The 17368-nt window shown below is 39.6% G+C and overlaps 1 protein-coding gene across 1 annotated transcript; it reads left to right on the top strand.

Annotated features, from left to right (window-relative positions):
- Positions 1-7952: 7952 nt before the first annotated feature.
- On the top strand, positions 7953-8909 carry LOC306639854 (olfactory receptor 52D1-like; the record flags this gene model as incomplete). Its single annotated transcript, XM_079103550.1, has 1 exon — positions 7953-8909. The coding sequence occupies one exon, from the start codon at positions 7953-7955 to the stop codon at positions 8907-8909; it is 957 nt and encodes a 318-aa protein (XP_078959676.1).
- Positions 8910-17368: the final 8459 nt, after the last annotated feature.

Below are 17368 nucleotides of genomic sequence, written 5' to 3'. Positions count from 1 at the left end.
AATTAGAGTAATGACAATCAGATTCCTCCATTGTCTGGTTACATTTTACTTCTAGGTGGCTCATAGTTAATCTACTGGTGTGGTATTCTTCAGCTCTATACAAACAAAACAATTAAGCATTTGCATGACAATTTTGGCAACAGTTAATAATCTTTGCCAGAATTAATATCATATTAATTTTTATTAATTAGGGTTTTTAAAATTTTTTATTAGATTTTTGTACAGTAATGTTTTAAAAATTTTTTCTACCTGCTGGCATTCTTCTGTAAAAGTAAGAGTGTTCATCAGTAGGGCCTATTTCAATTACTCTTGCTAGAAGGCAAGACAACTTGATTCTCTTAATTACCACTTTTCAAAGTAAGTTGCTCATGAATTTATTTTTAATGTTTAGGCTTTTGCAGCCCAGGAAGACTTGGAAAAGACCAAAGAAGAGTTAAAAACTGTGATGTATGCTCCTCCTCCCCCTCCCCCACCACCAGTCATTCCTCCAACAGAAAATGAACATGATGAACATGACGAGAACAATGCTGAGGCTAGTGCCGAATTATCAAGTGAAGGGGTGATGAACCATAGAAGTGAGGAAGAACATGTAACAGAAACACAGAAAAATGAACGCATAAAGAAACAACTTCAGGTATTTAAACTTTGTGATTCTATGCACATGTAAAAATAGTTTACATTTTCTCCATCTTAGATGAATTTATTTAAAAAGAACTTAAATTTTTAGGAGTCTTAATACTGGCCAGCCTTATAATTGGTTGTATTTGGCCAGTTATTTAATTTCTTCCATTTTATGATCCTATTAGCAAATGTTTGTTAACTAGTTTGTTAGCTTGACCCATTTTAGATGGTAGAAAGTAACTGTGTTGAAAATCAAATGAACATAATTATTAAATAGTATAAGTGCACTTTGACAAACATGTCCCGATTAATTCCACCTTATTTTTCCTATGAATTGATTAAAAAAAAAAATAGCATTCTTCCATGCCCATAGCAGACTACTGTTGCTCCTCTTACAAAGTTTCTCATCAAGGGAAAAGATGAGAAACATTACCCTACATCAGCCCAAGTGAGGTTATGAGAAGAGTCCCAAGGACATGCTGTTTCCTGAACAGTAGCATTGGATATGAAGCAGTGGGAAGGATGGACCTGATAATCCCTGGGAAATCTGTGCAGTGCAACAATCCCCCATCATTATTGTGCAAATGGACATTGAAGATTTTAGAGAAGATGGTCTCAAAACCACCCAACTTCTTGAACAACCCACCCAAGCCTCCTTCCACCAAGCAACACTGTTCACTATAAGGAAGTCTAAAATTACCTTAACTAAAAAAACTTTCTGCAGCAGAATAAGGTTGAATTTAGCATCTCTTTCCCAATGTACCTGGAAATGATGGAGTGCAGCTCAGTGGCCTCCGCCAATAGTGTTCTTTCTATTCCCTCTGTTCACACCAAGCAAAAAGTGGGAAAGAGAATAAGGAGAGACGTGACAAAAAGTGAGAGAGACAGAGGTAGAAGAACAGGGAAAATAGAGAGGGAGACATAGGCAGAGAAAAAAGGATGAAAAATATACAGGAAATAATATGGAGGTGAGAAGAGCCAGGTCAGGAAAGGGGAAGCATGATTAAAGGAGTTTTAGTGAGATAGATAAATAAAGCAGAACAGCTAAAAGCCATGCTCCAGCCTGTCTCCGGTGCTCTTGGAGAAGTGGGCTGTGCTGTGCCAGGCAGTCCAAGGCTATGGAAGACCTTACACTCACCACAGTTCACAAGACCCAACTTTCAACCTCTGAGCAGTAGAAGGCTGTAGCAAGACCTCATATCCCCTAGGCAAAGTCTGCTGGGAATAGAGGCTCCTCGCAGCAGGATCCCAGTGTTCAGCTCCTGCTACCTATTCCCTAAGGCGGTTCAGAGCTCTGTGCAAAGTCCAAGGCAACCGCCTGTCTTCTCAACCAAGCAGGGCTTACCTCTTACATCGTGTCTCATGGCTCCTGTTGTCCCATAAGTGATGTGTCATAAGGATCCTCTGCCAAACAAATATCCGATTTTCAAGGGGCCCAGTGCTGGTAAATAGTGTCCTTAAAACAGAAGATTCTGGCGGGGTTCAAAAGAGCTGAATTTAAATATATCATAAATTGTATTTACAATATAGGACATTGGTAGTGGTTTGGCCTCTTTAATCTCTGGTTTAAAGTTAAATAAGTCAGAACTATTAAAGGAACATTTCACGAAAAAAATATAAAGAAAGGGTGAAACAATGATTTTTTTCACACATTCACCTAAAAGGACTTTTTTAAAGTTGCGATTAAAAAATTTCTCGGTAAACTATGTTGTTACTAGAAAGATAAAAACTTCAGAATTTTAACTATTGTATTTAGTAATTATAAGTAAAATGCAAATGTTTCAAACTCATTGAATGACTTCTTTTTGAGGGTACAGGGTACCAGGGATTGAACCCAGAGGCACTCAATCACTGAGCCACATCCCAGCCCTAAATCAGGGTCTCACTGAATTGCTTAGCACCTCACTGATGTCAGCCTCCTGAGCTGCTGGAATTACAGGTGTGCACCACTGTGCCTGGCCACCAGTTGACTCATAAGGACAAAAATTTATGTCATGTGCACTTATTTGTGTATGTTTAGAGAACACATACATTAGAAGAAAAGTCATTATTCAATTAAAATTATTTTTATCCAATCTGTTTTGCAATTGTATTATGATTTAATGTTGTAAAATGTTTCCTATTTCTTAGTAGTATCTTGTTTTCTGTTACATTAAATAGTAAATAAGAATTATTGGAGTTCCTGCTGTGACTGGTCTCCCTGACGCGTCTGATTGTCCTCTGCCCAGAGGGCTGGGTGCGGGCGGTCAGTCAGCCCTAACTTTCCTTGTCTGGCCTTGTTGGGGAATGCTCCCTTCCCTTGTCACTGGTCGAGAAGAGCAAGGGGGCTTAAGACCCTGACATCTGGCACCCAATGTGGGGCCCCTCAAGGCTGATCTGCAGCCAAAGCAAAGAGGCAGTACTGGCAGATTGGGCCAAGCAAGTTCTGAGGTAAGGCATCCCTGAAAAGATGGGGCAAACACAATGTAAACATCTGTTACATTGCAATGGAGATTCACCCATAAAGTTACAAGGCCTTTGATTTTGTGTTATTTGCATGTCATGCTGTCTGATGTCATGTTTTGTCTGTATCAAACTGAGCGCTTCTAAAATTAAAATTTAAAAATGGATCCAGATACTTTTAATTCACGCGATTTAAAAAGGTTCAATTTAAATTGGGTAAAGTAATAAAAGTAAAATGTCTTCAAAAATAACTCGCAAGTCTCTAGGTGGTCAAACGAATAAAATGCTGATGTTAATAATAAAATTTAAAAAAGAATTATTGTGAAGTCTGACAAAATAAACTGGGTTATTTCGGATCTTTACGTGCTTCTCATTTATTCAATCCCAAAATACTATACAAGTACAATGCATACCTGTCCACATAGGTCCTGCAGGCTTACTGTCCTGAACGAGCTGTTGTCTTTCAGCTCCACCACCCTGTCTGTGCTCTGCCCTCCCATGCTCAGGTGGGACCACACTTTTCCTTTGCCAACCAGCTGCCTGTCAGGCTCCGCCAACAGGAAACTTAGAGGCATACGGGAACACCAGAAGAGGGTTAAGGGATCCTATTATATTTTGTTTCTGTGTCACCCAAGCACCTTTTTTTCCCCTAAGCAAAGCAGTTGATTCTCATAGAAACAGTGGTTTCTGCTTACATTTTTATCTGTCTCTTATTTTTAGACAACCTCATCATGTCCCTCAGATGTACAGCACCACCTGACTGGAATATCTCCTTAAAGATCTGTGTATTACTCTGTAGGTCCCCTCCTTCAGTTTCAAACAGCCAGAATCTACTTTCTTGGGACAGTTACTGATTATAGCAGCTACTCTTATTTATGACATAAATCCTGCATTGCATAAACAAAAGTCATTCCCAATTAAGTTATTTATGTGAATAATTTCTTACAGCTTAATTTTTGTAAATAAAATTAAGAATAACTTAATGTGAAACTTTCCTCACTCCATCAATATTGACTTGTAGACACATAAAGTAACTTTGGAAAAAAAAGAAAGTTCTATAATTCTCATTAAGAAAAATATTTCCAAAAACCTGTTTAGTAATGCATGAAATTTAAAGATTTTCATAATGCTTTTATTGAAGCTTCATCATGATAATTACTATAAAATATTTTTACATTGAAGTCTGTTATTTTAGGAAAAAAAATTCCAATTTTTATACATATTTTAAGTATGAGAGTTGTCATCATGAGATATTAAAGCAAAAAATGAATAGGTAGGATAATGGACCAATTCCAAGGAGATAAAACAATAATATTAAATTTCTGACATTGAAGAAAAACTTTCTCAATGGGTGCTGTGACACATGCCTACACTCTCAGCATCTGGGGAGACTGAGGTAGGAGATCTCGAGTTCAAAGTCAGTCTCAGCAACAGCGAGGCACTAAACAACTCAGTGAGATCCTGTCTCAAAATAATATATTAAATAGGGCTGGGGATATTAAGTAAATAATGGTAAATGTAATAATTTTAGAGTCTAAGGTTTCCATTGATATATTTAAAATAGCATATGACAGGTTAATTTTTAAATGTAAAAATCCACAATATACTGAAAATTACATAATTTTTTAAAATATTTAAGCTTTTAATGATAACTTCTAGATTTCAACTCAAAATTTCTGAAGGGGCATGTAAGTACGTTTAAAAATTTTAAGGAAATAACTAAAATGAAAATCGAAGAAAACTGATTTGGATGAATTTGAGAGGCGAAGGAATGCTATAAGAGCGTAGTGCTCTGAAGTGGAGGAGAAATGAATGAATCTGGAAGAGGGCTCTGATGAACATAAACCTTCCTGACATCAGCTGGTAACTGCCATGAGATACGGTGAATCGAGACAGAGACTGAGGTTATTTCCTAAAAGGACTGGCTTTGTGGGCATACAACATGGGCAACTGCAATAAGCCATGCTCAGAAACCTCCTGTACTTTGTTTGCTACTTTGCTATCATTGGAAATAATTATTAGTATTTTTGTCTTTGAATAAGCATTTTGTCCAGATGTGCAGGTGTCAGTGGTCTGAGAGTGCCACACTATGTGTACATGTCAATACCAGTATCTGCTGCACCATTCAGACCCATCTTTCACCATGCCCTTATAGGCACAGAATTCTGGCTGATTCACCTTGAGTGAGGATTCAAGGAGGCTCACAGAAGTCCAGATAAAAGGACAGAAAAGGGAGTCAAGAAAAGAAGAGAAAAGAAATAAAAATTGAGAATAAAGCATATAGATTAGATATTTAATTTCCACTTTCATTACAAAAATACCAAAAGGTTTTCCTGGCTCCTTTCTTCTTTTATCAACTGCTTACTTTCTTTCTCTTCCTCAACAGACATACCACAAATCAAATCTCTAGAGAAGGCCACCTGAGTTTTCACACCTTAGCATCACAGAGAGAAGCAATAAATAGTTTCACTTACCAAGACCTTCGACCAAAGAAGGCTGGAATAGAGAGATGAGCTGAAGACATGTACTGAGCTGAGAAAACTGAGAACACAGGTTGCATATTCAGACCCTCTGCTCCCTCATACCACACATCTGAACCTGCAGACAGATGTCACTTGCCTAAACAAAACTTGGTATCCAGGTACACACCTCCTGCCCAAGTCATTGCACGACCATCCTCTGCCACACAGCTTCACATGGATACTGCAGATCTTGATCAGAGCTCCAAACCCAGCCCGCTCCACCTGCAAGTGCATGTCTCTCATACAGGTAAGATCTTAAAAATCAGAGTTGCCAGCAACGGTGTCAGTTTTTAAAAAATAAAAATAAAAATGACCCATGAGTTAATTAACTGTCTTGCTATCTAGGACTAACACCAGAACCTCAAAAACTGGAGCCGGAGTGGTGGCTCAGTGGCAGAGCGCTTGCCTGGCATGTATGAGGCCCTAGGTTCGATCTCATCACTGCATATAAATAAATAAATAAAACAAAAGATCCATTGACAATTAAAAAAATCTATTTAAAAAAAAAAAAAAAAAAAAAAACTCAACCATCGTAGGACTCCGAGACACAATGCTGAGAAAACTTTGGGAGGGAGTCCTGTTGTAAAAAAAGTTCCCTTGTTTCTCCAAGGAAGGAAAATAAAACCTGCTCTTACCCTAACCTTTCTAGCCCTCCCATCCATAGCTGCTGAGAGAGCAGCAGATAAATTGCAACTACCATTTGAAAACATCCTTATAGAGCAAGAGCAGGCCAGGAAGAGAGGAGAGGGGGAGACTGTGATTTCAGCTCTCCAGACTCCACCATCCAAGTTTCTTTCTCCTAGTATCACAGGCCAGTGTCAAAGCCAAGCCCCAACACCTTATGCTATCATTGAAAATCTCACTGTAAACAGGAAGGGGCTCCTTAGTTGTCTTTGATTCTTTGGTGTTCAGATAGTGAGTTAAAAAAGGCTATTGGAGTGTTAGAATTGATATTAATTGAAATTGTTTCTTTGGAAGAGTTAGAAATTCAATTATTGACCATATTAGTGGACTGTGGGATAAGAAACAACCATCACACTCTGAAACTGAAGACAGGAGGTCTAATTTCAGTTCTGCAAGCAACATGCCTGTGATCTAAATTACATCAGTTCGTCTCTCTGAACCTGGTCTTCCTGTTAGAAAGGGGTATGAATGATAATTAAACACTTTAGAGTATATACAGTTAGGAGATAAAGGGCTTGTGAAAGAAGGAGGAGGAGGAGGAAGAGGGAGGAGGAAGGTGAGGTATTATCTAGAGAATCCAAACATTTAATAACTTGATATTTATCTTTGCTGACCTACAAAATTTGGTAAGCCAGATGATGTCTTTCCCAGTTTGGACAAGACAAACTGAGACACAAATAGGTATTGGGATTTTTCCTGTGCTGCTTAGTGAGCTGATAGAAAAGAAGAGAATGACTACAGAATCATGCCCTTTCTGAATTGAATTTTCTCAGAGAACAGAGAGATTTGTTACAGAATCTGGACTGAAACTCAGGTTTACTGGTATTCTCTTTTTTTAAGTACAAAAAAAATGTTAAGGAGACAATTCTATAATGCTAGGTATTCCTCTACAGTCAAAATAGAATTCTCCAGGATCTTTGTGGTTAGCGAGGTCAGCACGCTCTGCTTTCTCCCTCCATTGGTCTTTATTAACACTTACTATTCTAATTTGACCATAATATTCTGTTATTACACTGATGGGCTTGCAGGGTGAGCTGACTCTGACATAGTTGAGCATGTTATTGCCCCAGATAGCATAGAGGACTTATCTCACTCCTTCTATTATACCTACAGGACTGTTCCTATCATTATAGGTAATAAATTGGGAAGTATGTAATTATATCCAGGTTGTCTAGCTCCTTTTTTGTGTTGTTATTTGCTTTTTTGGTACCAGGGTTTTTAACCCCAGGCTACTTAACCTGAGTCATATCCCCAGCCCTTTTTATTTTTTATTTTAAGACAGGGTCTTATGAAATTACATATGGCCTGGTTAAGTTGCTGAGGCTGGCCTTGAACTTGTAATTCTCCTGCCTCAGTCTCTCAGGTCTCTGGGGTTACAGGCATGCACCATTGCACACAACTTGTCTAGCTTCTTACTAGGCACTTCAGGTGATATATAAAAGTAAGCACATGGCATATATCTGGGAAGATAGTTTACAAACAGAGAAAAAAAAGTCGAATCACTGTCAAAAAGTTAAGGGCATGTTGTCACTCAGTGGAATACTCTTGAGGTGCTTGAATAACACCTAACAAATATTATTTCACAGAAAGGTCATCTTTTCATGTAACTCAACCACATGCCTGTTGTTACAGGGTAGGCATACCATCAACCCTTGGAAGGAACTCTTGGGTTGCCAAGGAAGGATGTCAGCCTTCAACATCAGTGAGAGCAGTCTCCCAGCCACTCTCTTCCTGACAGGAATCCCAAGGCTGGAGTTTGCCCACATCTGGATTGGGATTCCATTCTGTGCCGTGTATCTGGTAGCTCTGCTTGGCAATGCTGCCCTCATCCTTGTCATTGTGACAGACAGTGCCCTTCATGCACCCATGTACCTCTTCCTTTGCCTTCTCTCACTCACTGACCTGGCTCTCAGCTCCACCACAGTACCCAAGACACTTGCCATTTTGTGGCTCCATGCAGGTGAGATTTCCTTTGCTGGATGCCTGGCACAGATGTTTTGTGTCCATTCTATCTATGCTCTGGAGTCCTCAGTTCTCCTGGCCATGGCCTTTGATCGATATGTGGCTATCTGCAACCCACTGAGATATACAGTTATCCTCAACAATACAGTAATAGGCAGTATTGGATTGGTTGGCTTAATCCGTAGTATAGCTGTTGTCTCCCCTTTCATCTTCCTGCTGAGGCGACTGCCCTACTGTGGTCACCATGTCATGGCTCACACTTACTGTGAGCATATGGGCATTGCTCGACTGGCCTGTGCCAACATCACTGTCAATATTGTCTATGGGCTGACTGTGGCCCTTCTGGCCGTGGGTCTGGATTCCATCCTCATTGCCATCTCCTATGCCTTCATCCTCCACGCTGTCTTTCGTCTTCCATCTCAAGATGCCAGACACAAGGCTCTGAGTACCTGTGGCTCCCACCTTGGTGTCATCCTCGTTTTCTACATCCCTGCCTTCTTCTCCTTCCTCACCCACCGCTTTGGCCACAACCAAGTTCAAAAGCATGTGCACATCTTTCTGGCCAATCTCTATGTGCTGGTGCCTCCTGTACTCAATCCTGTTATCTATGGAGCAAGAACCAAGGAGATTCGGAGTCGACTTCTAAAACTGCTTCACTTGGGGAGGATCTCAACATGAATTCTAAGTAGATGAGAAAAATAAATGGGTAGGATTGCTTTCTAGAGACATTTACATGGATAAAGATCTGTGACAAGACAAGACTGGATTTATGTGGGTGGAACCTTGGAAGGAAGCAGATTCACCAGATAAAATGGGAGACTGGTTATCACATTAAACATGTTACGTTCCCATGTTGAAGAATTCAGAATCTCCCAGAAAGATGATACCACTTTCACTATTGTCTCAAAAGCAGCTATGACCTAGTAAGGAATAAGTCAATTTCTCCTCTTAAGAAGACACTGGGTTTCATGGTAGGAATAATATCCTTAGAGTTTAATTGCTAAGAAAAAGATGTTTGGAGTCATTTTAATCTGAATTCCACAACTTAGCATGGCAGTTAAAGGCACCCAGGGTGAACTCACAGCACTTAGATTTGAACCTTGACCCCCTCCTCTTACTAAATTTGTTATTTTGAACATGTTGCTAAATGTTTCTATGCTTCAGTTTGGTCAACTGTTAAATATGCATAATATTAATAGCTAACTATTCATTTTATGTTGAGGAACACTTAATAATTATGTAGAGAAGACAGTGCCTTATGTGTAAAATGTTCAATAAAGAAATAAAATGAGGAAGTCATCTCCAATAATCATTGGGCAATTTGTTTTATTTCTGCAAAACCTTTATGTCATCTCAACTCACAAAGTTATTATCACAACATTCTATACTATTTAAACAGACAAGATAAGTGCTTAATGGGACCATATTTTCTCTTTCCAGTCCTGTGTTTTGAGGTCCATTTCCTTTCAGCCATGAAGTGTTCCATTGTTCAGGATTCAGGGGAACTGGCCCTGAATCAAATTTCTTTTTTAATATTCCTCGGTGTTTCAGTAATCTCAGTTCTAAAAGGAGCGAATCCACCAATACTTCAACCAACTGCTCAAAATGATTGGCCTCCCTGGCATGTGTCATAATCTTTTGTTGAATTAATAAATGACTGGCACCTTTGTGATGCTATTGAGACGAGTATTGAAAATGCATGTCTAAACTGCACTCAGGGGCCTATGCCTGTAATCCCAACAGAGCTCAGGAGACTGAGACAGGAAGTTCAGGCCAGCCTCAGCAAAAGGGAGGTGCTAAGCAACTCAGTGAGACCCTGTCTCTAAATAAAATACAAAATAGGGCTGGGAATGTGGCTCAGTGGTCAGGTGCCCCTGAGTTCAATCCTTGGTATCCCCCCCTCCCCAGAAAAGAAAATGCATGGTGTTTGCTACATAGCAGATATTCAGTTATTTGATTCTTATTCATTTATATTATACTGAAACAATTCATATGGTGGTACATCCATAGAATTATGGTAGATTAAAGAAGAGATTTTTTTCACCCAGGAAAGAAAGTACAGAAAAATGCTACAAAATCCACAGGTGAGACTAAAAGAAAAGAGAAGTTCAGCTCTGGCCACAGGGAGCAACCAAGTCCAACTAAAGAGCACAAGGAATTGTCCTGCCAGTCATTACTGGCACAGAGAAAGGCCAAGGAGAAAGATCAGATGTGTGGAGCTGTAAATGAGATTGGAAGAGAAAGAGGGACAAGACAGTGGTGCAGAAAGGAGGCAGCAGAAAGGACACTGAAAGAGCTTAAGGCAGCCTGGTGAGACTAGAATTCCAGGGAGCTTTAAAATCCAGGTCTGTTTGTAGATAAAGGCAGCCCTTAGAAGTTTTATGAATCAGTGTTTCTTGAAGCACTTGATGAAACAATATCAATCACTTATAACTGAAGTCTGAAGTAACGTGAGGCTGGTATTTAATGAGGGAAGGCAACATTTCCCAAGGTGACTCTTCCCTGACCACCAAAACCCATTTTTACATCTCCTTCCCTACAGAGGCATGCTAGGTTGTTATGTGAGTACTCAAAAAAAAAAAAAAAAAAAAAAAAATTCACTTTTTGAGGATAGACAAGAGTCCAAGTCTGAGATCATGTGCCAGTGACTCAACTTGATGTGTGTGAACTGGCCCTGGCAGGGTCTTAAGCAACTCTTCTGGACCACTATGAAAGTGTGTGTGGTTTTGCATATAACAAAACCAACCACTTTATAATAATTCTAACCTTGGAATCTTGCTTTATTGAATATACTTTTTTATTTTTGCTGTAATCCTTGCTCTTTCAGTTGGTACTGAAGGAGACCCTCTGAACTTTGTTTTAAGGGATTTGGCCCTAATAAGGCATTGAAGTTTTCCTGTGAAGTTCTTCCTAATTCTGTAGTCCATCTCAGAGCCAGATTTCAACATACCCCGCCACTCCCAAATCTATCTATCTATTTAAAACACACACACACACACACACACACACAGAAGCACACAGTTACACACTACCCCATATGCACACTTTTCCTACATAGAGAGTTTTAAAAGAAAAACAAATCATTCTCTCTGGTCCCCGAGGAAACTCCCCCTATTCTCCCTCTCTTCCTCCCACTCCATATCCACATTATTCTATTTTGTTTTTAGATGCTAATAATGATTTTCAGCAGGGGGGGGAGCATTCAATTTGCTTTTTTTTTATTACAAATATGTAGATTTTTTTTTTCCAGTGAGTTGGATGATTCTCTGAGCTTCTCCTTTCTAAATGAGGTTCTAAACTCCCAAGGAGTTAGAAACATAATTTTTGTCTTCTCTGTGCCAGGGTCTATGACACACTTTCTGTACACTGATTTCAGGCAAAGTGATTGAATCCGACTGTGGAGCAGCATAAAGCTAAGAACACACTCTGAAATCCAAGAGCTGAAGTTCCTATATCTATGTCAGTCACAAACTGTATATCTTCAGGAAATTATGGACTTTCTCTGTGCCTGCTTCTTCAACTTTATAACCTTATATAATTTGTCTTAGTGTTTGAAAGAACAAATGTGGCTGCTATATCAAGAATAGAGAAAAAGATGTGAGGCAAGGATGGTAGCAAAGAGACGGTTTAGAATGCTATCATACTGATAATGTGAACATTATCAATATCAGAATGGTGTCACCCATGTCAAAGCTGAGTCAGGATGTTAAGCAGGGACAGACGTCAGCACTACTGCAGACTCCCTGAAGGACTCTTTTGCATATTAACTTGTGACCAAAATTTTTGCCAAGGACATTTCAAGGTGCCACTTGTTACATACATCACAAGGACAACTAACCAGATATAGAAGAATACTTGCCTGATTCAGTCTCTAGGAAGTGAAAGAAAATAGACAAGAACTTCAAAATGAAGAGGTCAGGGAGATTAGGAGAAACTAACAAAGGAAACCAATAAGGAAAATTCTTTGAAAGAAGAATTAATTTAAAAATGTGTAAAGCCAAAAAATATAATGCAAAGTGTTTCAAAGAACAGGTGTGACCTACTGTGTCATATGTAAGAATCACTCCAGGACTGAGGCTGGTAGGATAGTGACTGAGGAATGACTGTTGGATTCAGCAAGGCAGAGCTCTTTGGTTACCCTGACAATATTTGTTCCAAACTTTGTAATAATGTGGGCAAACAATTATAGTATGTCTAAAAAAAAGAGAGAGAGAGAGAAGCTCATTGCCTTTGCAACTGCTATTCTGCTCCTAAAATACATGTCTGTGGGCCCCATGTCTGCTCTCAGATGTCCATGTTATGTCTAAACAAAAGTAAGAATTAGAACTACCCAAAAAGTTAATGTAAGCAACAGCCAGGTGTCAGGATTCTGGATTCCCACAGCCATATTTAAAATGGGCCCACTTGTGTAGTACTGTCAGAAACTTGAGGTACTGGGAAAGAAATAAGCTCATGATTGACCAAGTGGTATGTCCAGTGTTAGAAAACAAGTCCTATGGTGTGCACCTAATACTTTTCCATCACACCCACAACAATCTACCACAGCTTTTATACTACCCTCAATATCTTAACTGAAGGGTTAGAACACATCATCCCCAAGGTGAAGCAATCCCAGAAGGACATTTGAGTACAAATCTCCTGGGTTTTAGTCCCATAGATGACAGAATTGAGCACAGAAGTCACCATGCTTAGAGGTTAGGCGGAAAGATGTGCACATGCTAGATGGTAAGTGGAAGCAAGGAAGGAGAAGAAAGCAGGGATGTAGAAAAGGAGGGGGACACCAAGGTGGGAGAACCACCTTGAGTACCACAGGTACTCAGAGCTTTGTGCTGGTGTCACAGAGTGGAAGACCAAAGACAGTATGGAGGATAAAGACACAGCAGATGGCAGTGAGGATGGAATCCAGGCACACGGCCAGCAGAGCCACAGTCAGCCCATAGACAATATTGACAGCGATGTTGGCACAGGCCAGTCGAGCAATGCCCATGTGCTCACAGTATATATGAGTCATGACATGGTGGCCACTGTAGGGAAGTCACTTCAGCATGAAGATTAAGGATGAGACAATAGCTATAGTGTGGAATATGCCCAAAACGACAGTTCTGACCATGACAATATAGTTGAGAGTGGTCGTATATCCCAGTTGATAGCCATGTATCAATCCAAGGTGATGGCCAGGAGAACCAAGCAGTCCAGAGCACAGATAAAATGGACACAAGCCATCTGAACCAGGTATCCACAAAGGAAATCTCACCAGCATGGAGTCACAAAATGGCCAGCATTTTGGGCACCATGATGTAGCTGAGAGCCAGCTCAGTGAGAGAAGGCAAAGGAAGACGTACATGGGTGCATGAAGGGCACTGTCTGTCATAGTGACGAGGATGAGGGCAGCATTGCCGAGCAGAGCTAACAAGATGCATGGCACAAGAAAGAATGAAGAGTCCCGACAGGGCTACCCTCCCTGAGACCTTGTCAGACTGAAAGTTTCAGAGAAACCTTCACTAGTGATATTGAAGACTGTCTGGATCCACTTTTGATGTCAACCAGCACTACAGCTGTTACTTCAAGGAAAAAAGCTAAGCAGCCCAGTTCCATTATTGAAGCACTTTTTCTCTATATGTATAGCTTAAAATGCTTCACAGCTACCTCCATTTAATTATTAAAAAAAAGTTCTTCTTACATTGTCTCTCTTTTACCATATTTACCATAACTATAATATACTTTTTAAATGTAAACTGTCAAGTTGAAAGGGGTGTCATTAGGTAGGTGCAGACTTCAGGTAGTTAGGCACATCTTAGTTCTTTAGTCACTGCACTTTGATTCCTGGCTATATTCCTTCACTTCTGTATCTACATACTTTTAAATGAATTTAGCAGACATCTATTTCTTGTTTGAGTAGCTTATCAACTTTGGATAGAGTGGACACAAAATATTTAGGCCAGGCATCCCCCATAGGAAATCCCAACTTTTACAGCATCCTTTGACATACTTGTTCTTTATTTGGCCCTCGGTCTATAACTTGTGACTTATTAGAAGCAATTACTCCAATAGACCCCCACTTCTGATGTAGTAGTTCCACCCTCCAAAAGGCAAAAGTTTAAGTTTCTGCTGTTTCAAGTCCAGGGCATTCTGACCTGATCAGATCCTGTTCTTTTACTCTGCATTCCACGCACTGCGGGGGACAAGAGGAGGATGCTGGGATTAAAAGAACCAATTTAGGCTGGGGAGATAGCTCAGTTGGTAGAGTGCTTGTCTTGCCAGCACAAGGTCCTGAGTTCAATCCCTAGTACCGCAAAAAAATAAAAAAAGAACCAATTTATTTATTTATTTATTTTTATTGTAAACAAATGGGATATATGTTGTTTCTGTTTGTACATGAAGTAAAGGCATACCATTTGTGTAATCATAAATTTACATAGGGTAATGCTGTTTGATTCATTCTGTTATTTTTCCTTCCTCCACACCCCTCCCACCTCTCTTTTCCCTCTATACAGTCCCTCCTTCCTTCATTTTTGCCCCTCTCCCACCCCACGTTATGTGTCATCATCCACTTATCAGCAAGATCATTCGTCCTTTGGTTTTTTGAAATTGGCTTATCTCACTTAGCATGATATCCTCCAATTTCATCCATTTGCCTGCAAATGCCATAATTTTATTATTCTTTATGGCTGAATAATATTCCATTATGTATATATACCACAGTTTCTTTATCCATTCATCAATTGAAGGACATCTAGGTCGGTTCCACAATCTGGCTATTGTGAATTGAGCAGCTATGAACATTGATGTGGCTGTATCTCTGTAGTATGCTGATTTTAAGTCCTTTGGGTATAGGCCAAGGAGTGGGATAGCTGGGTCAAATGGTGGTTCCATTCCAAGCTTTCTGAGAAATCTCCACCCTGCTTTCCAGAGTGGCTGCACTAATTTGCAACCCACCAGCAATGTGTGAGTGTACCTTTTTCCCCACATCCTCTCCAACACCTATTGTTGCTTGTATTCTTGATAATCGCCATTCTAATTGGGGTGAGATGGAATCTTAGGGTAGTTTTGATTTGCATTTCTCTTATTACTAGAGATGTTGAACATTTTTTCATATACCTGTTGATTGCTTGTAGATTTTCTTCTGTGAAATGTCTATTCATTTTCTTAGTCCATTTGTTAATTGGATTATTTGTGTTCTTGGCGTAGAGTTTTTTGAGTTAAAAGAACCAATTTATAATTAAACACACACACATGGATGGAAAATGAAATCAATACCCTACATCTAGCAAACATTCCACAAGAATAACCATAATATCTCAAAAGTGAATGGCTTCTAATTTTTAAAGAATGTTTGCTAGGATTGTTATTATCTCCCTGTTCCCTGGCTTTTCTGCAAGTGTCTCATGATGGAATATATTTTAAGGAACCACTTACTGAATTTCTCATTTTTTCTCTTCCCAATAATAGGTAACATTAAAGGTTTCTAAGGATATTACATTACAAAAAACAGTCAATTTTTTTCCTTTAAAAAGGAAGTCATTTTATCATATTTTGTGATTTCCTTTTACTTTTACATTTCTATGAATAAACGTCTGTATGCAGACTATATGTCCGTGATCGAAATTGTATATGGTTTTGCATTATAAATCTATAGTTGGCACTTCTATTGAGTAGAAATAATTAATCCTCTGTGCCTCTAACTTTAAGGTTGCATGACAATGGAAACATGCATATGGGGCTATCATAGTTTTCTACAGTATTACATCTCCCACTGGTCCAGTTTCCTATCCTTCTTGTTATCTATTCTTACTTTAGTTTATGATGCCACAATGTATCTCAGTGACTGTTTTTTTCACAGTATATGATAATATAGGTTGATGAGTGTAAATTTAAATATTGTGGGATTCATTCCACACATTCTGCCCAGCATCCTTCCCCTTTCCTAAAATTTTAATCGTACCCCAGCACTGGTATTGCAGAAAGGACTTATTTTAGTAGATACCACCACTCTTCTTCAAATGTAGTTTTTCCCATTGCTCCTCAGTTAACTTCGTCCTACTAGAGAACTGATCAGGTATACAGGGCCCACACAGTTACTAATAGCTTGAGGGATCTACAGCCTCTACTCTGGACTGGCACCATGGATATAGCACAGAACAATTCTTCTCCATGGTTTCTTTTTGGAAACCAAAGTCCAAGCTTGCACTCACCACAGGTGGGAGGCTTCTGCAGCTTCATCAAAGTCTACTTTTTAAATTTCTGTTTTGGACTCCTTTATCATCCTGAAGCTACAATTCAATAAATTTAATAGAGAAGGGAGTGACTTGTGAACATCAGTAAACTACTATCCATCAAGGTACAGCAGGCCAGAGCACCCAATAAGACTTGCTAACAGTAATGCCAATAATGTCTTCCACCCTACTCAGGGGTCTAACCACTGGGTCCTGGATGATGATGGAGGAGGAGGAAGCCTACTTCTAGGATCCCAGAATGCTTCCCTTTCTATCCTTCTTACTCTGTCCCAGAGACTCTCTCCTCCCTTGGACAAAACACAGGTAACTGATTTCAGAAATTCAAACCAACAGCTTTGAATAAACTATGTACTGGGAAGCGAGGCCCCAGAGATATTTGAAGTACAGTCCCTCACCCTCCACAACCATCAGGTCTTCAGACTCATGGAGCATCACAGCATAATTGAGTCACAGAGCCCGTCTCAGAGATGGGCATCCTCCCCAGCCTCAAGGAGGCATGGAACCCAGCTGTTCATCCACCCAGACTTGACTGTCTCCCGAGGCTCACTCTGCAGTTTTCGTATTTCATTTCCCCTTAAGTAATTTCCAAACATGCTTCCTCTCTCCCTTCATTTCTTTTATCCTTCTACATGGTTGCCTTTAGTCACTGATACCCTGAAGCGTGCTCCATCTGCCTACTCTATGAATCACGTCACTAACAGATCAAAAATTTGCAGTAGAGGTGGATTGGGGAATTGTTGTTGACATTCACTGAGGTATAGGAAACAAAGAATTTAGAATAAGGATGGTCCAGGTTTGGGGGGGGGGGGGTGGAAATGCTGAAATATGTTTGGAAATACTGAGTCAAAAATTCCCCTGAGATACTCAGAGATAGCTGAGTAGACTGGAAAAAGTACAAATATT

This window comes from Sciurus vulgaris (assembly GCF_902686455.1).
Source record: "Sciurus vulgaris genome assembly, chromosome: 11".
NCBI lineage: Eukaryota > Metazoa > Chordata > Mammalia > Rodentia > Sciuridae > Sciurus > Sciurus vulgaris.
Note: the sequence above shows the minus strand (reverse complement) of the source record. Positions and strands in the feature narration are given on the sequence as shown.